Source organism: Loxodonta africana, chromosome 26 (genome assembly GCF_030014295.1).
Source record: "Loxodonta africana isolate mLoxAfr1 chromosome 26, mLoxAfr1.hap2, whole genome shotgun sequence".
Lineage (NCBI taxonomy): Eukaryota > Metazoa > Chordata > Mammalia > Proboscidea > Elephantidae > Loxodonta > Loxodonta africana.
In genome coordinates, this window is record NC_087367.1 from 13196433 (window position 1) to 13223770 (window position 27338).

The 27338-nt window shown below is 44.3% G+C and overlaps 1 protein-coding gene across 1 annotated transcript in view; it reads left to right on the forward strand.

Moving 5' to 3' along the window:
• The first annotated feature begins 1175 nt into the window (after positions 1–1175).
• The window catches only part of LHCGR (luteinizing hormone/choriogonadotropin receptor), a 71419-nt gene continuing 45256 nt past the window's right edge, over positions 1176–27338 (forward strand). Inside the window, exons 1-2 of the mRNA XM_003417582.2 lie at positions 1176–1333; positions 26008–26079. Coding sequence (XP_003417630.2) covers positions 1176–1333; positions 26008–26079 — 230 coding nt within the window. The remainder of the gene's footprint in view (positions 1334–26007; positions 26080–27338) is intronic.

A 27338-nucleotide genomic window follows, 5' to 3' on the forward strand; every position in this document is an offset into this window, starting at 1 on the left:
CCAAAAGGTCAGCAGTTCAAATCCACCAGCCACTCCTTCAAAACTCTACGGGGCAGTTCTACCCTGTTCTAGAGGGTGGCTATGAGTCTGAACCAGCTCCTCAGCAATGGATTTGGGTTTGGGATGTTTGCCATAAAATTTAGTCTCCTTTCCAAGTCCCCTGGTATGTAATAATTTCTTGCTTGGCCATAGAAAGCAGGATGATAGACATAGGTTCAATTAGGGTTCTAACCAGTAGGCACCTACAAGCTAAGTGACTTTGGGGAAGCCACATGACCTCTCTGGACATCAGTTTTCTCATTGTAAATGCCCCACTGGTTGACTGTGTGGCTTAGACATGAAGTGAGACAGATCCCCAGTCACCCAGGCTAGCCTATAGTGGGCCTTCCTTAGGGCGCCTGCTGTATGTATTATAACTGTTTCATTCATTCAACAAATCTTCGCTGAGGACTTATCATGTAGAACCCAGAAAGAATACAAAGATAAAGAAGTTGGATTTTGTTCTCAAGGACCTCACAGTCTATAGCCCAGATATAGGACAGGTTTGAATAGCTATAATATAAAGTGGAAAGACGTCATTACCAAGGGAAATTACTGGGGACCTTGGAAGGGCAGAGATGACTTGCAGTGCGGAGGGAGTTAGGGGCTGGGAAAGAAGGGAGAGGAAGGATTTGAGGTTGAGCTTGAAGAAAAGGAAGGGCATCTGAGCTGGGCGCTTTCACGCCTTCCGATGTGGTATGACGAGTGTTGGTCTACCCTTCTCACCGATGACAGAAGAGAGGTTTGGGCTAGTGGCACGACTCACCCAACTTCACACCCATAGTTGCAGCAGAGCCAGAACAAGAATTCAGAACTTCCGCCCCCTGCTATAATACATGGGCCATTACCACACTTTGCTGCCTATTGCTGGGGCCATTGCAGGCGTGGAGGTCAGCTCAAGCCAGCGGAAAGCAGCAAAAAGGAGGTGACGGAGTCACTGCTCACCTTCCCCGGCCGAGGCAGAGCGGAGCCCCAGCTGGGGACACCGGGGGGGGCGGGGGCGGGGGCGGGGACGGGCCGGCGGAGTGGCCGGGGTGGGAGGCAGGCGGCCGGGGGGCGGGGAGAGGGCGCGGCCGCGCTCGGGGCGGTCGGGGCGCGGGTCCAGCCGCAGGAGGCCGCGCTCAGGCTCGCCGGCCATGGGGCGGCGGTACCCGGCGCTGCGGCCGCTCCTGGCGCTGCTGCTGCTGCTGCCGCTGCCCCGGGCGCTGCGCGCCGCGCGCTGCCCCGAGCCCTGCAGCTGCCCGCCCGAGGGCGCCCTGCGCTGCCCCGGCCCGCGGGCCGGCCTCTCCCGACTGTGAGTACCGGCGCCCTCGCCCCACCTCGGGACCTTCCCTCCCTGCTCCGGGCCACCTTCCCTCCCTGCCCCTGTGGCCCTTTTGCCTAGAAGCTCCAAGATAGACGCTGCGCCCTCCCAAACTTGACCACCTTTTAGGGGGATGAGAACCCAAATCCTGGGGTCATCTTTGCCAGCCGGTGACGCTGCTTGGTTTTGAGCTCCCCATGCGGACTCGCCATCCTGCCCCTGGCACCCGCAGACCCGCTCCTTCTCTCTGTCCCCACCGTCCTCCCCAGTTGGGGCTAAGGCAGGGTGCGTGGACCTGCTCAGATGTCCCAAGAGAAGCCCTCAAACTCTGCCACTACTGGAAGGGGACATGGGTGTGATGCCCTTAAATTGGCAGCTGCTGCTACCCCAAGAAGTGTATGCCAGGTCGGCGTACGTTACTGTGGGTTCTGGCACCCTGTGGTCCTCTAGGAATGAGGAGCTCAGGCCCTAGGGTCAGGGGTGCCCTGGTAACTCAATGGGACTGCTAGTGGGCCCACCTCTGCCAACAGTGCCCACCTACACCTTTCTGAACATACTGGTCACCCCTCTGCCCCTGCCCCAGATGTACTTGCATTTCAAGCTGCCTGTCTAGTTAACCAAAGGCCTTGTGTCCTGCCACCTCTCCCCCCACCACCTACCACCTCCACGCTCACTGAGTGGTTGAGAGAATTGTATACCTCAGGAAGCAGGTGGAGGTGCTGAAATGACCGCGTGAAGAGTGGAAGGGGGCAGGAATAGCCTTTAGTGCCACCTACACCTTTCTTCCGTTTAGAGGAAGGTACATTTTTTTTTTGTTACCACATATTGTAGGATTCTGTTTACATGAAACAGCCAAACTAGGCAAATCCACAGAGAGAAAAGAGATTAGCAACAGCAGTTGCCAAGACCTGTGTGTGGGGGGCGGGAGGAGGGGGGATGACTACTAATGAGTAGGGCTTTTTGGGGTGATGAAAATGTTCCCAAATTAGACTGTGATGATGGCTGCCCAATTCTATGAACATACTTAAAACGATTGCATTGTACACTTTAAATGGGTGGATTTTATGGAGAGTGAATCACATCTTAATAAAGCTATTAGAAAAGAAAGGAAAAATGGCCATAAAAATATCAAAAAGGCACAGGCTGGTGGAGGTCTTCAGTAGTTCTGACCCTTACAGGTGAGGGAATTCGGTGCTGGGGGAGGAGAGGCCTGCTGCCCCCAGCAGTCTGTCAGGGCAATAGGTCACAGAGGGAAGTCCGCCTCCCTCCTGAGGGGCTGAGCTTCTCCCCCTGGAAGAGTTAGTGTGCTTCTGGGACTAAGTGTGGTTGGGAGATACAGTTTAAAGGTTGAGGGGTTTATATTAATTAGTTTCCATTAATTCTCTTGTCAGTTCCATTCCCCGAGGGAGAGAACCATGCTGATAGAATTGGTTTCGATCAATCAACAAATCTGTGGAACTTGCCTTCCACATCTGAGCCCTTGTCCCTCCTTCCCAAGCCTCCCATCTGGCTCTTTTGAATGATTGTGGCATTAATAGCCTCTCACACTTGCCTGGTACTTATCACACCAACCAAAAAAAAACCAAACCCGTTGCCGACAAGTCGATTCCAACTCATAGCGACCCTATTGGACAGAGTAGAACTGCCTCTTAGGGTTTCCAAGGAGCACCTGCTGGATTTGAACTGCTGACCTTTTGGTTAGCAGCCGTAGCTCTTAACCACTAGGCCACCAGGATTTCCACTTATCACACAGCATAGCAGAAATTGAGAATTCAGAGACTTTAGAGATGACCAAGCCCTGATCCTCGCCCTGTTCCCCACCGATTACCTTTATAGTAAAGAAAGAAACCAAAATCCTGGGAGATAGAATCATTTGCCCAGGGTCCCACAGCTACTGAGTCACAAAGATGGGACTCTTTCTCTTAATTGTCTTCTTGTACTTGCTTGTCTAAGAAGATTAAAAACCAAAACACCAAACCTGTTGCTGTCGAGTTGATTCCGACTCATAGCAACCCTATAGGGCAGAGTAGAATTGGCCCCTAGGGTTTCCAAGGAGCAGCTGGTGGATTTGAACTGCTGACCTTTTGGTTAGCAGCCAAGCTCTTAACCACTGCACCACCAGGGCTCCTAAGGAGATTATCCCTTCCTTAATAAAAAATGCTCCTAGCTTCTCCAAAGTTCGCACTGGTTGGGGGGGGAGGGCAGGAAAGAGTGGACCCAGTCCCAGCTCTTTCTAGAATTCAGCTTCCACCCGAGATGGCTCAATGATTTCTGCCGCCACCCCCATGCTGGCCTCAGGAGATACCTCTGCCCATGAGAGGGCTCAAGTGGGGGAGAAAACAAAATAGTAACTACCTTTCTCTCTCTGCCCCACAACACAGTTTAGAGAAGCCTGGAGCCCCTTAAAAAGATTTTATAGGGCTGACCAGGTTTGAGGATGAAAGTGGGAAATGGGCATAATATGAAGCACTGGGCTACTAACAGAAAGGTCGTAGGTTTGAACCCACCAGCTTCTCCATGGAAGAAAAGACCTTGTGGTCTGCTCCGTAAAGCCCTATGGGACAGTTCTACTCTGTCCTATACGGTTGCGATGAGTCAGAATCTACTCGATGGCACACAACAACAGCAGTCTGAAGCTGGCTAATCGAGCTCTCAAAAAGAAGCTGATTCTCCAGGCCCTGCGGCCTTTGCCATCCATGTGAGATCCTGGAGAACCATTGACTTCCTCCGAACACGGGTCCTATTTTAGCACCCACCACTTGGGAGCATCATCTTTTGAACATTTAGACCCCTTACGTCTAATTACCTAGGGTTTCACACAGTCAAGGGCTGTGACCTCCCAAGGGCGGGTCTCCCAAAGACCAGATAACTGAGAGATGGCCTCATCCTTCAGGTGAGAACTCTGTGGAGGTGGAGCCTATGAAGACCAAAACAGAATAACTTTTTTCAACACAGCATCCACATGACAAAAGGAGTAGGAGAAGGGTTATTACTTTAAGGCAGTAGTTCTCAAAGTATGGTCCCCAGACCAGCAGCATGAGTATCCCCTAGGGAATTATTAGAAACGCATTCTCAGACCTGAGCCCCAATCTACTGAATCCAGAGCTAGGCGGGAGGGGGAGTCAAGGTCCCCAGGTGATTCTGATACATGCTCAAGTTTGAGAGCCAAGACATTGCTCTCCATGAAGGACATAATCTTCTGGAGAGCAAGAAAAATGTTTTAAACATCCTTATGCCATAAACCTTCCTTCCCAACCTCCCCCATCCACATACACCGTATCTCTTTATTGCAAAAAGGCAGCTGTGATAAAATTAAAACCTTGAACTCAAAGATAGATGGAAAATAAACAGGAATGAGGGAAGTTATTATTATTTTTTTCTTCAGAAAGGAATGGAGATGGAATCCATGGAGAAGGACAGATTGCAAAGACCAGGGATGAGCGAGGAATAACATCTGATGGACTATGATCTCAATGGGGCTGGGAGAAGAGCATCAGTCTAAGAACATAGGGGCCTGGTTAGGGATGGGTTAGTCTTAGAAAGAGTAGGGATACTTCTGAGTCCTGAAGGAAGGAGACAGTATAACTCAATTTTGAGGCAAAGGACCAGAAAAGTGGACAAGTAGATGCTGGAATCTTCTTTTTTTTTTTTTTTAGTTGTGGTAAATATATATGTAACAAAACATTTGCCATTTTAACATTCTTCACACACACAATCAGCAATGTTTCACACACACAATTCAGCAATGTTAGTTATGTTTTTTATGTCCAGTCATCGCCATTATCCATTTCTAATTTTTTCCATCACCTTTGATAGAAGCTCAGTGTTCCTGAAGCAATGAGCCACCCTTTACCCCTTCCTCCCACCTGCTCCTGGAAACCACAAATAAACTTTGCTCTATGCATTTGCCTATCCTAGGTATTTCCTGTAAGTGGATCAGACAATATTGGTCCTTTTACGCCTGACTTATTTCACTCAGCGTTATGTTTTCAAGGTTCATCCATGCTGTAGTATGCGTCAGGAATTCATTTCTCTTTATGGCTGAGTAATATACCATTGTACGTATGTACCATGTTTTGTTTATCCATTCCTGTGTTGATGGGCATGTAGGCTATTGTCACCTTTTGTGAATATTTTGTGAATATTATGAATAGTGCTGCAGTGAACATTGGGGTACACGTATTGGTGTTCCTGCTTTCAAATCTTTTGTGTATACACCTAAGAGCAGAATTGCTAGATCATACAGTAATTCTGTTTAACTTTTTGAGGATAGAATCCTCTTTTCTTGATGATGAGTAAACGAAATGATAAAGGATAATTATAAGATAGAAAAATGCTATGAATAGGAAGTTATTACCAAACCTGTTGCCATCGAGTTGGTTCCAACTCACAGTGACGCTGTAGGACACAGCAGAACTGCCCCATAGGGTTTCCAAGGAGTGACTGGTAGATTCGAACTGCTGGCCTTTTGATTAACAGCTATAGCTCACCGTAGCTCTTAACCACTGAGCCACCAGGGCTCCAACAAGTTATTAGGTGTTCATAAAAAAATAAAAGAGAACTAGAATTCTGGGAGAAGACTCCTTGAGAAGAAGGGTGTGGTCTTGTGCCAACTCATCCATTGGACTTAGTTCTGCGGTGAGAAGGGGAGCACTCCCAGTTCTGAGAAGGAGATTAGTGCTGTAGAGCACCTTACAATTCATCATCAGCCCCTCAATAGATGCTACTTTATGTTTTAACCATCCCAGTCCTTCGCAGCCCTGCCTTCTAAGACCTCCACCTAAAATTCACTCTTTGGTTTTAAAAAGAAACAAATAAAAGGTACGTGGATTATAATTATTGATTACTGACAAGCCCACTGCTTACAAATTTTGAAAATGGTATCATTTATACCTTTCCTCCACTTCCATATTTTATTAAAAGCGTGAGTATTTAAAATCTACAACATAATACAAAAAATAGCCTCCCAAGTTGTCACTCATTAATTAAAATTAATGGAAAAAAAAAAAGAAAAGAAAGAAAACTGATTTTAAAAATTTCCTTTCTGTTTTGTATTAGTTCCAGGCAACTGGAAGGAGGGAGAAGGAAAAAAAAAAAAAAATCTCACCTTGCTCATGGTTATATAAAGATCTTTGTCTCTATGACAACAGAAAGGTTGATCTGCTTGATATGGAAACAGCTTCTGAAAAATCTGTTAGTAAGAAAATGCTAATAATAATTATGGCAATTTCTTTTTTTGCATGTTGTGCCTACTGAAAAGAGATTAAACTTGGAGATTTTACTGTAAGACACAACCAGAGACTTTGGAAGGATGAAGTGTGCTGTATCCACCAGTTCAATGTCACAGGAAAAAGCCAGTCTCCAGACATCTTGTCTGAATGTCTTCCTCTTTCCTCTTCCACCTTCAGTTGAAATTGGGGTCCAGAATAGGGTTCTGTGCAGTAGGGGAATGTACAAGCAAAGGGCATGTTTCTGCCCTTAAGGGACCCACTATCTAGGCGGAAGCACACCCCAAGAGACATGTAGGTGAGGAGAAAGGCACAAGACTTGTGCCTTGAAGGAGAGAAGGGAAATAGAGTCCAGGCGGAAGAACCAAACGAGATTGGAGTGTCAAGGGAGACATGCCAGGTTAGAATAGACTAGCGAGTCCTTGCTGAGAAGCAAGAAATACAAATACGGCTGAATGAATTCTTCCCTCTTCATGCCTTTCCCAGGCTCTTTTGGGGGAGGAAGGCAGTGTGTAAACCCAAGATACGAAGTCATCAGAAAACTTTGATTAAACTACCCCAAGGGCTATGCAAAAAAAAAAAAATGTAGCCTTTCACTAATAATATTTCAGGCTAAATTGTAGGAAGAACACTGGCTCCTAAGTGTCCAAGGAATAGAATTTAAAAATTACTACTTTGCAAGTATCTGTGTAATAACTCCAAGGAGCCCTGGTGGTGCCGTGGTTAAGTGCTGGGCTGTTTGAACCCACCAGCTGCTCCACGGGAGAAAGATGTGGCAGTCCCCTTCCATAAAGATTACAGCTTTGGACAACCTATGGGGCAGTTCTACTCCATCCTACAGGGTTGCTACACGTCTGATGGCATGGGTTTGGTTTTGGGTTTTGGGTTTCTATCTCACTAGGAGATGACACCTCCTCCCAGCCAGGAAACCACTCCCAGCTGCTGTCCACAAGGCCCTGAAACACAGCTCTTCAATGCCACCTAAGCCAAATTCAGAAAAGTCCAATTTCTAAATAAAATTCGACTTTCAGAATGAAGATTTTGTATTTATCCCTCGCTGCTGTTAAATTTGCCCTTGACTCTGATGAAATGTGGCTACTCCTGGGTGCCTAATTCCACCTCACAAGCAGCACCAGATGGCATTTCAGAGTCTGCGGAGTGAGAAGGCTCTGATGTGACAGGATGGGATTCCGACACAGCCTGTCCCACGGGTCTAACACCGGGTCCCCTGTCCTAATTTGCACTGTGGAATTGAGCTAGTAATAAGCCCTCTGTGCTGTCTGTAAGAGGGACATAACAACTCCTGCCCCTGGAGTGGGGGTGGCTGTTGTGAAGATAAATGAGACGACAGGGCCCAAAATACTAGGAAATAAAGGTTTCACACAACTACAAAGTATTATTGTAACAATCCGATTGATGCAGAAAAGACAGAAAAACCCATATGCGAGGTTGAACGATAAATATCCCCGGATAATGGGCACGCAAGATGGAAGACTTTTGTCCCTGTTGTTGTTAGGCGCTGTCAAGTTGGTTCTGGGTCACAGCAACCCTCTGTACAATAGAACAAAACACTGCCCTGTCCTGCGCCATCCTCACAATCATTGCTATGTTTGACCCATTTGTCTTAGTTACCTAGTGCTGCTATAACAGAAATACCACAAGTGGGTGGCTTTAACAAACAGAAATTTATTTTCTCACAGTTTAGGAGGCTAGAAGTCCGAATTCAGGGTGCAGACTCAGGGGAAGGCTTTCTCTGTCGGCCCTGGGGAAAGGTTCTTGTCTCTTCAGCTTGTTTCCTTGTTCCTTGGAGATCTCCATGTAGCTTGGCATCAGTCTTCCAGGATCTCTGCTTCCTTAATCTGCTCCTTTTACATTTTGTAAGAGATTGACTCAAAACACAGCCTACACTAATTCTGTCTCATTAACATAAAGACAACTCATTCCAAATAGGATTATGACCATGGGCATAAAGTTTAGGATTTACAGCACATATTTTTGTGGGACACAATTCAGTCCATAACACCATTGTTGCAGCCACTGTGTCATCCCATCTCCTTGAGGGTCTTCCTCTTTTTCCATGACCCTCTACTTTGCCAAGCATGATGTCCTTCTACAGGGACTGATCCCTCCTGATAACATGTCCAAAGTATGTGAGATAAAGTCTCGCCATCCTCACTTCTAAGGAGCATACTGGTTGTACTTCTTCCAAGACAGATTTGTTTGTTCTTCTGGCAGTCGGTGGTATATCTAATATTCTTCACCAACACCGTAATTCAAATGCATCAATTCTTCTTCGTGCTTCCTTATTCATTCTCCAGCTTTCCCATGCCCATGAGGTGATTGAAAACACCATGGTCTGGGTCAGGCATACCTCGGTCCTCAAAGCGACATCTTCACTTTTCAACACTTTGAAGAGGTCTTTTGCAGCAGATTTGCCCAATGCAATATGTCATTTGATTTCTTGACTGCTGCTTCCCCAGGTGCTGATTATGGATCCAAGTAAAATGAAACCCTTGACAGCTTCAATCTTTTCTCCGTTTATCATGATGTTGCTTATTGGTCCAATTGTGAGGATTTTTGTTTTCTTTATGTTGAGGTGTAATCCATATTCAAGGCTGTAGTCTTTGATTTTCATCAGTAAGTGCTTGTTCCTGGGAGGTGTTAATTAGAGAAAATGACCCACTAGGTCTTCTCAGCCTCAAAGGTGAACAAGTTAGAATTTCAAAATAGCAGAGCTCATTATTAGCTGGAGTCTGATCTGCTGGCTTTTCAGCCCAGGCTGAGCTGACTCCGAAGTGTGCCACCTAACACCTGGTGATAGGCTGTTTCATGTCCTTCAGTTAGTTCGGACTTGTCTGCCCAGCTGGAGCATCCAAGCCCGTTCTGTCCTCTTTTCACAATTCCCATCCTGAGCCTCAGGCTGGTTACACAGGAAACCTGCATGTCAGGCTTGATGAACACTCGGAAACCATGTACTGAAGACTTACTCTGTGCTCCTCAACTGCAAGTTCTCACAACGTAGAGGATCCCAAGACACAGCCCCTGCCCTCCAGGAGCTTACATTCTTCCAGCCATAGGAGACAGAAGCTCAGACAACTGCAGGGAAATGGAGATGATAAAAGTCGAACGAGGGGCATAAACAAAGACTGGTAGGAATTCCAAGGAGGATGCTGTCCCTTTTAGCCCAAATATCCAAGAAAGCTTGGTGGAGATGTTATTGGAGCTGTAGTTCTTTAAGCCTCATTCTTTATGACAGTAAGCTGAGCTAATGTGTTTATGCCATAAACTCATCCTGGCCCTTGACAACAGCTTAGAGAGGCCACTGGGGAACCACCTTGCAAAGTCTCCTGCCCTCTTACCAACCAACAACACATGCCCCATCTGTGTTATTAACAGCCGATAGAACAGTGCATTACTTCACCTTGGAAAACTCGGGTAGGGATCTGGTTAAGGCTTTTCTAATTTGCAAGCCCCAGAGATCAACTTGGACTCTTATTTAATCATCAGAGGTGAACTTAGTAGAAGAATAAAGAGGTAGAAGGATGTAGGCAAGATCTGCAGAGAATCTGACACCTTAGCAGCAGCAGGTCATGGACCTTCTCCCTAGGTTCCACCTTGACAATAAATCAACTCCAGAGACTCCTCTTCTCTGGTTCTTTAGTGCTGGTCTTGTTGGCTGCCGTTGAGTTGTCTCCAGCTCACGGCAACTCCGTGTACAACAGAATGAAACATTGCCCAGTCTTGCCCCATCTTCATCATTTTTGGTATGCTCGAGGCCATTGTGGCAGCCACTGTATATAGTGTTTTCCAACCTAAGGGGCTCATCTTCCAGCACTATATGGGACAATGTTCTGTTGTGATCTATAGGGTTTTCCTTGGCTAATTTTTGGATCAACAGGCCTTTCTTCCTAGTCTGTCTTAGTCTTAAGCTTCATTGAAACCTGTCCACCATAGGTGACCCTGCTGGTATTTGAAACACTGGTGGCATAGCTTCCAGCATCGTAGGAACACAGAAACCACCACAGTCTGACAAACTGACAGACAGGTGGTGGATCTCTCCACTACAAGTTTGAAATTCCCAAGAGAGAATCTGTTTGGCCTGGCTTATGTCAGGTGTTTCCCTCTGAGCAGGGGCTTAAGGTCAACCTTTACAGCCAGTGAGATGCTTCAGAGAAAGGGGTATTTTGGAGCTAGGCAACCACACAAACGGGTGTCTCCAAGAGCTGGTGAATGACTAAAAAAGTGATGAAGGCTGTAATTCCAGGCACTTCAACCCAACCTCAAATTAATTAAAAGTATGTGGTGTATCAGTTGCAACCAGCTTTTACAAGCTCACTTAAAAAACAAAAAAAAGTTTTTAAATGTCTAAAAACAGAAGCTTGTAATGAAAGAGCTTCCCGAAGCATACCTGCAATGTCGCTGCCCTGACAACGTAATACCTGCTGCTCCTGAAAAACATTTCTGAGAGATCATTACAGATGAAGACATTCCCCAGGGAGAATTCAACATGTAGTTTTTATTTACCAGAGTTATTCTTGTCATGTTATATTCTTGCTGGGAGAATTCTAGTTTAGGGGGTAAAGATTGGGGTTTTTTTGCTTTGTGTCTAGAAAACTTGCAATGGTTTTTTAGTATGGGCTTAGATGTGTTTACCATTTTCCTTTCAGGCTTTACATTTTTAATTTCACTGTAGCACAAATGACTTGGAAAACCCATTATCCAGGGAATCTTGTTGAGCATCTTGGTTCATATTGTAATTCACAAGCTCCCTACAGCTCCTTGGATGCTTGAGAGCAGCTGTCTTGGTGCAGTCACTCAGATTGCACATGCAAGGGTTCCAATGGGCTGAACTTTTTAATAAAATCAACAAGCAAATGCCAAATCTGCAGAGTGGCTCCCCAGACCTGAAATGTTTGATGGAAGGTTGTTCTTTATCATGTCTTTAAAAGGCTGTCAGGTGAAGCCAATATATCTGAGCCTAAAACAAAGGTACCCAGTGGCAGTATTTACCCTCCTTCTCAGTTGTCCTGTGTATAATCAGGAGAGATTATCAAGACTCTCAAGAGCCAGAGACAAGTCAGAAGCATTTTATAGACCTAAGAGTGACCCATGACAAACAGAAGAATCAATTCCAAAGTATTGCACCCATCCTGTAACAGGTCGCGCCTACTCTCCCATGCCCTCCCCATTCCACCTTCCCCATTGTCATGAGGTGTAGCCTGGGTATGGCATGGGTAGCTTGACTCTATCACAGTGAGCAGCCGTGAATTTAAAAACATACTTATTGAGCTCTTGTCACTATGTTAGTATTATATAAACATTTTCTTAACTAATCTGAAAAATCTATGGGATCTTTGGTGTGATGGTTAGTTTTATGTGTCAGCTTGGCTAGGCTATAAACCAGTCGTCATCCACCCCTTTGCCATCAAGTTGATTCCGACTCACAGTGATCCAATAGTACAGAGCAGAACTGCCCCATAGGCTTTCCAAGGAGTGGCTGGTGGATTCGAACTGCCGACCTTTTGGTTTGTGGCCGAGCTCTTAACCACCGTGTCACCAGGGCTCCCAGTTGCCATCTACAGTACCTGGTTATTTATTCCAGCCGTAATGTAGGTGTTGCTGTGAAGGTATTTTGTAGATATGGTTAACTTTCCAGCCTTCATTCACACTGTTTCCACCACATGGCATGTCTTCACCGTTCTTTGCTGGTCAAATTCTACCCCTTGGTGAGTGCGTGCGTGTGTGTGTGTGTGTGTGTGTGTGTATCCTATCAGCTCTGTTTCCCTGGAGAACGCTAACTGATAAAGTTAGTATCATCACCATCTTATAAATGTGGAAACTGCCTTAAACTTTGAAGACTAAGGTGCGCCTGACCCAAGCCATGGCCTTTTCAATCATCTCATATGCATGCAAAAACTGGACAATGAATAAGGAAGAACAAAGAAGAATTGACGCCTTTGAATTATGGTGTTGGTGAAGAATGTTGAATATACCACGGACTTCCAGAAGAACGAACAAATCTGTCTTGGAAGAAGTACAGCTAGAATGCTCCTTAGAAGAGAAGATGACAAGGCTTCATCTCACGTACTTTGGACATGCTGTCAGGAGGGACCAGTCCCTGGAGAAGGGCATCACACTTGGTAAAGTAGAGGGTCAGCGAAAAAGAGGAAGGCCCTCAACGAGATGGATTCACAAAGTGGCTGCAACAGTGGCTGAAGCATGACAACGATTGTGAGGATGGCGCAGGACCAGGCAGTGTTTCGTTCTTGTTGTACATGGAGTCGCTCGCTGTGAGTCGGAACCGACCAATGGCACCTAACAGCAACAGCTGTCTCAAAGAGGTGGGCTATGGTTTGAGCCCAGACAGGGTGGCTCCAGAGTCTGCACTACTTGCTAGGCTGCCTCGAGAGAGAGCACATGCAATTGGTGTTGGAGAAACACTCTGTCCAGTACGTGGCGCCAGAGATAGGCCTTTAACCAAGGGTAGAATTTGGCCAGCAGAAAAGGATGAGGATGTTGCAAACGGTACAAACAGTGTGAATGAAGGCAGGAAAGTATGAGGCACTTTCAGGAAATGTAAATAGTCTGATTTGTCCAGGGTTGTGCTGTCCAGTAGAAATATAGTATGAATCACATATGTTATTTTAAATTTTACAGTAGCCACATTTGAAAGGCTTTTAAAAGATGAAATAAAGAATAATTATAGTATATTTTATTTAATCCAAAATACCTAAGATATTATTTCAATGTTTAATTAATATAAAAATTATTAAGAAATATATTCTTTTTCCTACCAACTCTTTGAAATCCATTATGTATTTTACACTTAAGCACATCACAACTGAGACTGGCCACATTTCAAGTGGTCAGTACCACACACTTGGGAAAACCCAAGTCTAGTGTATTGGTTACAGCAGGGGAATGGTGAGTGACACGTCTGGCACATGATGGTTAACTCTTTGGTTGGAGGGCCTCACGGCTGAGACATCTGTAGATAATTAATAGGCCAAGGGGAGGCACAGAAGGTATTTGAGCACCGGAGTGACATTGTTGGAATTGTAGGAAGATTAATCAAGACCAGACAGGGAAAGCCAGGATGGAGTGAAGGGGAACCAATTAGGGGACGATGGAATAGTCTAGGTGGAGGAAAAAATGGGCAAGAAGAGTGTCGGTGAGCAAGGAATAAAGGAGTTGGATGCAAGAAATGGTGTGAAGCCGGAATCCACCAGAGACTGGGTGTTCAATGCTGGAACAGAGGAAACGTCCATACAGGGAACCTGGTAAGTTCTCAAACAATAGTACAAGGAAAAAAAAATAGTGTAGTCACTGAAGTGCTGAGGAGGACAGAGTGGGGAGGAAAGAAAAACCACTCTGATAGTTCTGAAGCTTCATGGAGGAACATGAATGCAAGCTGTGTCTTAAAGTTGAAGACTGAGTGCATGCCCTCAAGAAGCTGATAGCTCCACTCACGGGAGAAACCATGGATCACATAGTAGGGTGTATCAACAAGCTCCCCAGTGAACACTACTGATAGGATTTGGCTGGTAGAAGACACAGTACTGGACCAGGAAAGAAGTGGCCTATGTTCTAGTCCAGACCTGCCCCCTGATCTGTCATGTGGTTTCAGGGAAACCATTTCACATTTTCTAACTTAAGATTCTTCCTCTGTAAAGTAAGGGATTGACCCAAATGATCTCTACAGGGTCCTTTTCTTCTGACATACCTTAAGCTTTACTACAATAAATGTTTACAGAAATAATCCAACGGTCATCACAACCACCTGGATGAAGCTCTACACCAGTGTTCACTGCAGCACTTTTCACAGTAGCCAAAAGGTGGAAACCGAAATGTCCACCAAAAGGGGACTGGATAAACAAAATGTGTCACATACGCACAGTGGAATATTACTAAACCGTAAGGAAAAATGAAGCCCTGACGCGTGCCACCACATGGACGCATCTTGAAAACATGCTGAGTGAAGGAAGTCAGTCTCACAGGGACAAATACTGCATAATCTCGCTCACGGAAAGGGAGTGGGAGAGCGTTTGCTTACGAGGCATTGACTTTATGTTACTGGGGGTGGAAAAGGGTAGTGAGAATGGCTGCACGACTTGAAGATTGTGATCAGTGGTACTGAACCGCACATGTAGGAACTGTTGGGCTGGTGTATGGTTTGTTATATGTTAATATATTTTCACCACAATAATAATAAAACCTGGATGCATTTTTACAGGAGATCCAAAAATTTCTGATGAGAATGTAACATATTCAGCATCCGTCTATACTGACTTGATGTTTCAGTGAACAATGAAGCCTCAGCTCCTTCTAAATAAATGCCAAAGGCAACAGAACACCAATAAATGAAGACGTTCCCTGCCATGAAGTTTCCACATAGGTCTGTGCTTTGGAAAGTGGGAAGATTTTAAAATCATTTGAAAAGGGGAAAGCTGTTTTTATTTCACTCCAAGATGAGAGCAAGTTTTATTGTAATTATTGAGCAGCTTTGAAAAAAAAAAAAACACAGAAATTCTTAAGTTGCTGTTAACTATAGAACAAGGTCTTATACAATAAATACTGAAATATTAACATTCTTTTGAATTCAAATGAGGTAATGAGTCCCCTTCCCATATCAACAAGCTCATTAGGCAAAAGTGCTTTAAATATATCTTGCTTCTCTCTTTCTCACTCCCTCTGATTTTTCAGTGTTTTAAAATTCTGAGTTTGTAGCTCTAGCAAGAAACTAATCGTCTATGAAAGATGAATGTAGGTTTGTAGCTTTCTTAAATTGGTAATACAGATGGCTTTTTAAAACAATTAGATGACAATGAATAAAATTATTCACTTCTGCAGAAGGAAAGGTAAAAGATCCTGCAATGTGACCAAAGCCCCTACCTAGGCTTTGAAGGCTCCAGATCTGGGCTGGATTTCTCCCTCTTCCTCCTCTCCTCCTCTGGCCCACTTGGTCTATGAGCCTCAGAAGGTGGTCCTTCCCTGGAAACCTTCTTGCATGCTGAGCTCTTACACCAAGACGAAGTGGAGAATCTACACTTGTAATTTGTTTTATGCCACATCTGTCTTTAAAAGGGAGTCACTGGGACATCCCAGTTAATTGACATAGTAACGTGTTTAGTGCCCCGTTCCACATCCCAATTCGGTGCATAGTGCCTGGGCTCTTAAAAGCTTGCAGGCGACCATCCAAGGCAAAATAATTGGTCGCAATTCACTTGGAGCAACTGAGGAAAGAGAGTCAGGAATAAGTGGAGGCTATGGAATGTGCAGCTAGTTGCCTCCATGAACAGCTGCCTCCTTTGCCATGAGACCAGAAGAATTGGATGGTGCCCAGCTATCATTACTGAACATTTTGGTCAAAGATTCTATAGAGGAATTCTAATCAAAAGGGGGAAAATATAGAACAGACTTTTAAATGCTGATGGACTGCAGACTTTCTGGAGCCACAAAGGTTGGGTGCAACTATTGCCCTGAGATAATCTTTAAACTTTAAACCAAAAATATCCCCTGAAGTCTCGTTAAAACCAAGCAATAGTTTAGTTTAACTAGTAAAGATATCTGCCTTAAGCATTATGCTGTTTTAAATCAAAACTCAAACCCATTGCCATCGAGTCGATTTCAACTCATAGCAACCTTATAGGACAGAATAGAACTGCCCCATGGGGTTTCCAAGGAGTGGCTGGTGGATTTGAACTGCTAATCCTTTGGTTAGCAGCTGAGCTCTTAACCACTGCGCCACCAGGGCTCCACTATGTTCTTTTAAGAACTGTCTATATGGGATCAAGTTGACGACAGCAACTTGAAAGACTAGATAGGAACCTTGGGGGCAGTGAATTTATGATAATGAGGGAGGAACAACTATGTTAATAGGAGAGAGTAAGAATGGTTGCACAACTCCAAGAATGTAATCAGTGTCACTAAATGGTACATGTAGAAACTGTTGAGTTGGTGTCCGTTTTGCTGTGCATATTCTCAACAACAACAAAATAAATAAAATTATGTAAAAAAGAAAATAATAAGTAAGTGATGGCCAACTCATGCAAGTCAAAAAGGGGGGGGGTCTAGGTGGTGCAAAGGACTGCTAACAAAGAGGTGAGCCGTTCAAGTCCATCCAGAGGCACCTTGGAATAAAGGCCTGGTGATCTATTTCTAAAAATCAGCCCTATAGAGCACAGCTCTACTCTGACTACATGGAGTGGCTATGAGTTGGAACCGACTCCATGGCAACTGGTTTTGTCCTTTTTTGAAAAGACAGAGTGTCAACTGAATCATATTTTCCACTCACCCACCCAGGGGAGTTTGCTGTTTAAAGGAACCCTGCAGCTAATGCTTCTGTAGAATCCCAAACCCTTTGGTAATGCAAATCTCTCCCAATTGATAGGTTTGTAAATAAGGATTTTCCAATCTTAGATTTCCTTAAAGGGGGAACAGAGAGCCCTGCAGACTCTAAAGGTCTCCAACTAACATTATTATGAGGGTTTGTTAACAAGCCAGTGAACTGCGCAATGGGCTCCTTCCAAAGTCATCTGTGTTATTAAACGCAAAAAAAAAAAAAAAAGAAATCCTTGAGTATCCAGGAGACACTAGAAACCATTGGGGAGAGCATGATAAAGTGACATTATTTTTCTCAAGAACTGGGTTTATCTGAATCCAAATAAGAGTCCTGGTGGTGAAGTGGTTCAGCGTTTGGCTGCTAGCCACAAAGTTAGCAGTTCAAATCCACCAGCCGTTCCTTGGAAACCCTGTGGGGGCAGTTCTACTCTGTCCTATAGGGTCGCTATGAGTCGGAATCAACTTGGCCGCAGTGGGTTTTGGGAGAATGTAAATAGGTTATCTGTAAAGTTCCCCGTGTTGAACTCTGACACGTGGTGCACTGTTGTTGTTGTTAGGCACCATTGGTTCCAACTCAAAGCAATCCTATTTACAACAGAAGGAAACACTGCCCAGGCCTGTGCCACCCCCACAATCGTTGTTATGCTTGAGCCCAGCGTAGCAGCCACTGTGTCAATCCACCTCGTTGAGGATAACTATTATTCACATTTATGCACCAACCATGGTGCACTGGGTCTTGGCAACGGAAGTTGGCTGGGGCCCAGGTAAAGAAATTGATGAAAGGAGCTCCAAGGTGGGGTAGCCCTTCTGAGTAGTCTTACCTTGAGGCAAGGGGGCCTCAGTCATTGGAAGTCTCACCATACTCACTTCCAAGGAGCACCCTGGCTGTATTTCTTCCAAGACAGACTTATTCATTCTTCTGGCAGGCAGTCCATGCTGTCTTCAGTATTCTCCACCAACACCATAATTCAAAGACATCAATTCTTCTTCGGTCTTCTTTATTCATTGTCTAGCTTTCACATGCATGTGAGGTGATTAAAAATACCGTGACTTGGGTCAGGCACACCTTAGTCCTCAAAGTGACATATTTGCTTTTCAACACTTTAAAGAGGTCTTTTGCAGCAGATTTGCCCAATGCAGTGCGTCTTTTAATTTCTTGACTGCTGCTAAAACAGGCTGCTCAGCCATATCTTGAACAGTACCTGAGCCAATTTTTTTTCCTTCTTCTTTCTCTCCTTTCCCTCCCCTAGCCCATCCCTGCCTCCAAGTAAGATCCTGATGTTAGCTCCCCAAATGGTTAAGTGTTAACCAATGTTTCCTCTAAAACTGTGGAAAACAAGTGATACTGATCTAAGCCTGTCAAATAAGAAGGATGGCACCAGCCACCCCCCACCCCCAGCCGATGGAGTAACGGCAGGAAAAGGTCAACATGTTTGAGATACGACCACCGAAACCAAACAGAAGAAAGAGAGTGCACATTCCACAAGTCCCTAAAACTTACGGCCCCTTTTCCCTTAAAAACCCGAGCTGATCCGTAGTCTGGAGAGACAGACGACTTTAGGAGGAGATCGTTTCCTTCTGTCTCCATATACTGGTATATCTAATAAAGCTCTTGCTACGCACCTCACCCCTGTCTCAAGAGTTGGCTATTTGTGGCAGGTGGCTCTAACTCGCGAAACTGTGGTAACACTGCTTCCATGGGCTTTGATTTTGGATCCAAGTAAAGTGAAATCCTTGACAACTTCAGTCTTTTCTCCGTTTATCATGATGTTGCTCATTGGTCTAGTTGTGAGGATTTCTGTTTTCTTTATGTTGAGGCATAACCCATACTGAAGGCTGTGGTCTTTGATCTTCATCCGTAAGTGCTTCAAGTCCTCTTCACTTTCAGCAAGCAAGGTTGTGTCATCTGCATCTCACAGGTTGTTAATGAGTCTTCCTCCAACCCGAATGACACATTATTCTTCACCTAGTCCAGTTCCTCAGATTATTTGCTCAGCATACAGGTTGAATAGGTATGGCGAAAGGATACAACCCTGATGCACACATTTCCTAGCTTTAAATCGCGCAGTATCCCCTTGTTCTGTTTGAACAACTGCCTCTTGTCTGAGTGCAGGTTCCTCATGAGCACAATTAAGTGTTCTGGAATTCCCGTTCTTCACAATGTCATCCATAATTTGTTATGATCCACACAAAGACATTCACCTTTGCACAGTCAATGAAACACAGGTAAACATCCTTCTGGTATTCTCTGCTTTCAGCCAAGATCCATCTGACATCAGCAATGATATCCTTCGTTCCACATCCTCTTCTGAATCCAGCTTGAATTTCTGGCGGCTCCCTGTCGATTTACTGCTGCAACTGTTTTTGAATCATCTTCAGGAAAGTTTTACTTGCATGTGATATTAATGATATTGTTCAATAATTTCCTCATTCTGTTGGATCATCTTTCTTTGGAATGGGCACAAATATGGATCTCTTCTCCTTGGTTGGCCAGGTAGCTATCTTCCAAATTTCTTGGCATAGATAAGTGAGCAACTCCAGTGCTGCATTCATTTGTTGACCAGTTAATACAAATTTTATTCAACTTTACGTGCCAATTACTACTTCCAAAAAAGAGGAAACTGAAGATATTTACCAACTTCTGCAGCCTGAAGTTGATGAAACATACAATCAAGATGCACTGGTAATTACTGGCAATTGAAATGTGAAAGTTGTAAACAAAGTTGAAGAAGGATCGGTAGTTGGAAAATATCTCCTTGGTGATAAAAATGACACCGGAGATTGCATGATAGAATTTTGCAAGACCAACAGTTTATTCACTGCAAATATCTTTTTTTCAACAACATTAACTGTGACCATTATACATGGGCCTCACTGGATAGAAAACACAGGAATCAAATCGAGTACGTTTGTGGAAACAGATGATGAAAAAGTTTGATACCATCAGTCAGAACTTGCTCACATGCAAGTTCAAGTTGAAGAAAATTAAAACAAGTCCATTAGAACCAAAATATAGCCTTGAGTGTATCCCACCTGAATTTAGAGACCATCTCAACAATAGATTTGACGCACTGAACACTAATGCCCGAACACCAGACGAGTTGTGGAATGACATCAAGAACATCATACATGAAGAAAGCAAAAGGTCATTAAAAAGACAGGAAAGAAAGAAAAGACCAAAACAGATGTCAGAAAAGATTCTGAAACTTGCTTTTGAACATAGAGCAGCTAAAGCAAATGGAAGAAACGATGCAGTAAAAAATCCGAACAGAAGATTTCAAAGGACAGCTCGAGAAGACAACGTAAAGTATTATAATGACATGTGCAAAGGCCTGGAGTTGGAAAACCAAGGAAAGAACATGCTCGGCATTTCTCAAGCTGAAAGAACAGAAGAAAAAATTCAAACCTCAAGTTGCAATTTTGAAGGATTCTGTGGGCAAAATATTGAATAACACAGAAAGCATCAAAAGAAGATGAAAGGGACACACAGAGTCACAGTAACACAAAGAATCGGTTGGCTTTCAGCCATTACGGGAGGTAGCATTTGATCAAGAATTGATGGTATTCAAGGAAGTTCAAGCTGCACTGAAGGCATTGGTGAAAAACAAGTCTCCAGGAGTTGAAAGAATACTGCACTGGGTAGCAAGTATAATTCAAGGCACTACAAAGGGGCCCTGCCTTCCAAATATCGGGTCCAGTCTAGACAATAGTCATCAGAAACACAGGGCTGTATGTAAGTCCTGACCAACCACATGATCCTAGGGCCAGGGATCCAAAGGAGCAGAGGCTGCTTCTCCTTCATCTTTACTCCAGAACTGAATGGGTAGGGGGCTCGTAGAAAGGATTCTAGGGTAGATGAAGGTTCCTGAGCTGGTGAGGCTAAGGCTGCCTTTATTATCCAGTCTAAGTTTTTGGTCCGATATCTGCGGCAAAGGTACTTGGGCAGGGTGGGATTTGGCCATGACCCAGGTACCAACTGTTGTACCACCCATGTATTTAAAAATTAAGACTTAAAACTGTAAAAAATGGACTGTGAAAATGTAATAAGCTACATGGCTCCACAACCACGTTCTTGCACCGGCATCTCATGTCTCTTTTTAAGAGCCAGAGAGAACTCTCAGCCCTGCAAGTTCAATCAACCTCATGTGTGTCCAGGAAGCCTGGTTCTTTAAAACAGGAAGGACTCTGCTACTCGCTCCTTTATTTTTGTTTGTTTTATGTACCACTTTCATTCCCTTTCTTGACCCTGGACGACCATTGAACTGTCCTTGCCTTTGACCTCTTTCCCCCAGTTCTCCTTGGCTTCTGCTGCATCTCAAATGGCATTGACCAACCCTTTCCACAAGAGTTCCTGAGGTTCAAATTCTTGGAATACATACAAGCCTAACTTAAAAACAAAAAAGAAAGAAGAAACATGATACATCGAATAAAACTTTTTTCTTTTCCATTTTCTTGATTATACTTTATCCAATTAATAGGATCATCATCGGTCCATTCAAAGACCCTCTCTGTTTTTTAGTTATTCTATCCCCTTTTCCCCACTTCTGCCTCATAGGCAATTCTTCTAATGTGTTTGTACACTTTGCTTTCATGGCTTAAGATGTTTAATGTTTGGTGTGCATGTATTTTAATTCTGCAAATGGTATTGTTATAGACCTCATTTATTTCTTACCTACTTCTCTCAGCCCCATGATTCTAAAATCCACCCACGCTGCCCTGTGTGTTGTTAGGCTGTTGCTTCCAGCTGCTGACACGGTACAGACATCCGTATTTTACCCATCTACTCACTCAGCAATGGACAGCCAGGTTACCTCCAACCCCCTGGTGCTGCAAACAGGGCTATAAAGAAAATCCTTGGACGTATTACCTTAACTATGGGCGTGGGATCACAGAGCCCCATTCTCCACTTAGCTTCATGGGAGCATATCTGTTCTGAAAAGCAAGGTGCACCTGTCTCACCCACCTCTCCTCCCCTCCTCCGGCCCCCAGGCTGCTTTCTCATGTAAGCTGCATCCACAGAGTCCCCTGCTGTTCACTCAGTGGCTCTTTTACAATGGAGACTGTATTTTCACTCTCCTCACTGCTGCCTTTCCCTCTCTGCAGCATCAGCATCAACTCTGCGAAATTTCATCTTGCACCAGGGCTGCTCTGCAGTCACGGGGGACTACCAGAGCATGATCATGACCAAAGCCCCTCTCGCTTCCGTCAGACCTTTCCTCTCCATCCCTCATCCTTACATCAATCAACCCCTCAGGCAACCTCCCCAGGGAAGCCTGAGCCAAGCTGCCCTCCTGGGGACCACTCAATGCTTCCATTTGGAGGAAGGGTATGCCTGCCACCAGGCTCCAGCTTCTGGGCACCATTCGCATGAATAAATAGCTCTGAAGGGTTCAGTTGAAGCTTTTATGTAAACACTCTCCAAAATACGTTCTGCACTGCATTCTCCCCAGCAATAAAGATTCTGGAATCAGAATTTGGCTGTCTGTTTTATTGATGTTGCTTGGGGTACAGTAGAATACAGCTTTCTCTTCTGGAAATTTATTGGCTTGGCAGTGCAGAGAGCAATAAAACTGGGTTTTTAATCAGTAAGCCAAGCAGACATGATTCCAGAAGAAATATAGGAAGCAAACATGTCATCGCAAGAAGGTTTCTCCCCCTGTCGTCCCTGCTTTTCTCGGGTTCCCTGGTAAACAGGTTTGGGCGTTGAACCATGTGCTTGGTGGGCCTGTTTTTAGGAATAGAATCAGAGGACCAGCGTTTAATTACTTCCTCTAGATTGTATCATCTCTAAGAGACTGGAGTGCAAAAGTGCTTTTTCTGAAATGAAGTTTCTAAAAATTTCTCTGCAGGAGCTCTCAGAGAGGAGCCGTTGGTAACCTGCTTGGTCAGGGGAACAGAGAGAGTGTGAGGTGACAATGCCTGACCCTCTACCCGCTCACCAAGAAGGCAGGTCAGGAATCACATGCCCAGGAGGACGCAGTGGGAAGAGCAGTTGGAGTCAGTCTCCCAGTTCTGTTACCTCGTTCAGGTTCCTTTTGCCATAAAAGGAAAATACCCACCTGTCTTAGGGTTCTCCGGAGAAACTGAACCAGTAATTTTTTTCTTCACTGCTGTCAAGTCAATTCCGACTCATTGCAACCCTGTAGGACAGGGAAACCATAGGGTTTCCAAAGCTGTAGATCTCTGTGGAAGCAGACCGCCACATCTTTCTCCCGTGGAGCTGCTAGTAGTTTCGAGCCACTGACCTTTCAGTTAGCAGTTGATCACTTTAACCACTGCACCACCTGGGCTCCTCATATGTGTATATTTTATATATATATATATATATATATATATATATATATAATTCGTTGCTGTTGAGTCGATTACGACTCATAGCGACCCCATGTGACAGAGTAGAACTACCTCATAGGGTTTTCCTGGCTGTAATCTTCACAGAAGCAGATCACCAGCTCTTTCTCCTGTAGAACCGGTAGGTGGGTTCGAACTGCCAACCTTTCAGTTAACAGCCAAGTGCTTAACCACTGTGCCACGAGAGCTCTTATATACATGTATAGATACATACATATATACATAAATATATAACAAACAAACAAACAAACCCATCGCCATTGAGTCAATTCTGACTCCTAGTGACCCTATAGGACAGAGTAGAACTGCCCCATAGAGTTTCCAAGGAGTGACTGGTGGATTCAAACTGCTAGCCTTTTGGTTCGCAGCCAAGCTCTTAACCACTGGGCCACCAGGGTTCCTCATACATATATGCGTATAGAGAGAGATTGATTTAGAGAAGTTGGCTCATGCGATTGTGGGGGGGCAGGCAAGTCCAAAACCTGTGGGTCAGGCGACAGGCTGGCAACTCCAGGAGTCTTGTGGAAAGCTGTAGCCCAGGCTTCTCCAGTTGGTGTTGAATTGATTCTAACTAATGGCGACCCCATGTGAGCCAGGATGTGAGCCTGGAAATTAGAGATTCTGGCAGAATATCTATTTACAGTCTTGAGACAGAATCCTCCCCACTCAGAAAACCAGTTTTTGCCCTTAAGACCTTCAACTTACTGGATGAGGCCCACCTCCATTATCAAGGGTATTCTGCATTACTTAAGGTCAGCTGTTGTAAATGTTAATCACATCTACAAAACACTTTCATAGCAACATCTCACTACTGTTTGACCAAACAACTGGGCACAATAGCGCAGCCACGTTGGCACATAAAATTAACCATCACCCCACCTCACGCCATTGTTGAATGGCTAAAACAAGGTTGTGGGTGAGGTGCATGACTCATGGAGCCATGGTGGGGTGCCTCAACGATTAAGAGCTATGGCTGCTAACCAAAAGGTCATCAGTTTGAAACCACTAGCTGCTCCTTGGAAACCATAAAGGGTCACCACTATGAGTCAGTAAGGCACCTCGCTGATTCAAATCTGCTCATCACAGAGGAGGTGTTCTTTCCTAGTAGGGAAGGCAATCCCTCCAGCATAAGCACATGAAAAGCAAGGCTGCATCTCCCACCTCTGTTCTCGTATTTCTGTCCTTTGCTGTTGTTCACTCCTCTCCTTTGCCAGATCAGTTCCGACTCATAGGGACCCTAGGTACCACAGAACGAAACACTGTCCGGTCCTGCGCCATGCTCACAATCATTGTTACGCTTGAGCCCATTGTTGCAGCCACTGTGTCAATGCATTTCATTGAGGGTCTTTCTCTTTTCCGCTGACCCTGTACTTTACCAAGCATGATGTCCTTCTCCAAGGACTGATCCTTCCTGACAATGTGTCCAAAGTAGGTAAGACTCAGTCTCACCATTCTTGTTTCTAAGCATTCTGATTGTACTTCTTTCAAGACAGATTCGTTCATTCTTTTTGGCAGTCCATGGTATAGTCAATATTCTTCGCTAACACCACAATTCAGAGGTGTCACTTATTCTTCGGTCTTCCTTATTCATTGTCCAGCTTTCACATGCATATGAGGCAACTGAAAATACCATGGTTTGGGTCAGGCGTAACCATAAGAGCAAAGTGATCTGGTTGGGGTAATACTGAAATGGGCTCCTTAGGAAAGATGAGAAAATTCAACACAGAAGCATGTTCTTAGTCAATCTTCCCTTCTCCTGCCTGCTTGGTTTCCAGTTGTGTTTTCACCATTCACGTCTCCACTTCTCCCCAGTATAGCTTCTTTTCCATCCTCCCAGCCAAGCCTATACAACCACTCTAGAACTGTTTATTAACTATTTACTTGGTGCCAAGACCTGTGCTTTACATGGGTTAGCTTGGTTAATCACCACATTAACCCCTCAAAATAGGAATTGTTATTTCAATTTTGAAGATGAAGAAATTGAAGTATTGTTGTAGTCAGTTGCTGTCACGTTGGCTCTGATTTGTGGTTACCTCATGTACAACAGAATGAAAGAGTGCCTGGTTCTGTGCTGTCTTCCCGATTGGTGGTATGCTTGAATCCATTGTTGCGGCCACTGTGTATTTTGATTGCCTTCCAGTCTAGGGGGCTCATCTTCCAAGACTATAATGGACAATATTCTGTTGTGACTCACAGGGTTTTCACTGGATTATTTTCAGAAATAGATCACCAGACCTTTCTCCCTACTCTTAGTCTGGCAACTCTGCTGAAACTGTCCACCGTGTGACCCTGCTGGTGTTTGAAGTACCGGTGGCATAGCTTCCAGCATCATAGCAACATGGAAGCCATCACAGAATGACAAACTGTCAGACAGGTGATGGAACTGAAGCACAGAGAACTTAACAGCATAATAACATGCTTAGTAATATGCCCACCGTCTCATAGCCAGGTGGTAGGAGAGCTGGAATTTGAACCCAGGTGTGTCTGATCTCAAAGCCAGTGATCTCAGCCATTAAATTACACGCTCTTTGATAAAGACCAAAAATGAGTCATGATACATGTCTTTATTGATATAAGTTAGAATTCTGAACCTGAATCCAGTTGTTGGGAATTCTGGGGTCACACACATGTACACACTTATACACAGATGCACACACATACACACACACAGTTACTTTATTCAGGAACTTAAAAGGCACCCAGCCTTAAATCCTAAACTCTTGCCTTTCCTTTTTGCTTTTCTAGATCACTCACCTATCTCCCTATCAAAGTAATCCCATCTCAAGCTTTCAGAGGACTTAACGAGGTCGTAAATATGTAAGTAAGATACTGCATATCCAAAGACATTCATAATGGGAATGATTTTTTTTTTTTTCCTGAAGAGAAAACACACCTGAAAGGGGATGATTTTTCTCCGAGAGAAATTGTCTTTCAGAAACCCTAGTATTTTTATCTGTATCAAATACAAATAATATCCAGGAACCTTTGAAGAAAAAGGTATGATTTTCAAGAGTCATTAAAATCTAGGTAATTAACCTTGCTTCAGAGAACTGAATGTGTTTTGATAAGTGATGATAAACTCCTCAAGTGGAAAAAAAAGATAGATTCCAATCATAAAAATTCTGCTTCTGCTAAAGCAGCTAGTCCCCTGTGTCACATTTTTAGATAACACCCACAGAGAAGAAAACGTGTTGGAAGTCTGTTGTGCATCAGAATATAATCTTGTATCTAAAATATATGGGTTGGGATCTAAAATATAATAAGTGTATGACGAAAATACATTATTTAAATCTGCACTCATGAAAGGCACTTATTGAAAGTGATAATGTAGTGTGATCTCATGTTTGTGCTGTAACTTCAATGCTTTGTCCCTGGGTCTCACCTTCTAAGGTCCAAGACCCCATATCTAAAGAGAGAACTTTTTAAGGAGTCCCAGGATTCCAATATCTCCCATAAAGTTAACCTGAGCCAAAGAACCTCAAAGCCCATTTAGTTCCCAAAGGGCACCCCTGATCTTACCAATTCCCTAGGCTTTGGAAGCTGATTTGCGTCTGACGCTACACGGGAAAGCTTAGCTCCTTGGGGAACTTCTGACTGCTCTTTCAGGCACTAGCAAGCTATGAAGATAATAAAAATAATTCCTGAAGAATTATTGCAGATTACGGGAAATTCATTGCAGGTTACAGAAAAGTCCATTGGCTTGAGCCTAACCCTTCCTCTTCTGCGCTCAAGTTTAAATGTTGAGTTTTGATAATTCTTAACACGTTAAGATCTCCTAGTGAGAAAAGCAGCCACAGTTCAATAAGCAAGCCATCAGATAGGAACCAATGAACCAGCCCAGGAATTATCCATTACTCTGTTGTTCGTAAAAGACACTAACTGTCTTAGGTTCTGCCCTTCTATGGGGTAAAGCCATCCTCAAGTCAAAAGCCTTCGCTGAACCTTGACCTTAGAAACGTGCAACTGTACAATTTGTAAATTTGAGATCGTTTTCCTCAGCCAGCAGCAGATGGTAGCTTATGTCGGGATTTTATGATAACACTGATATTACATGCATGCTTGGGGGGCAGTCTATG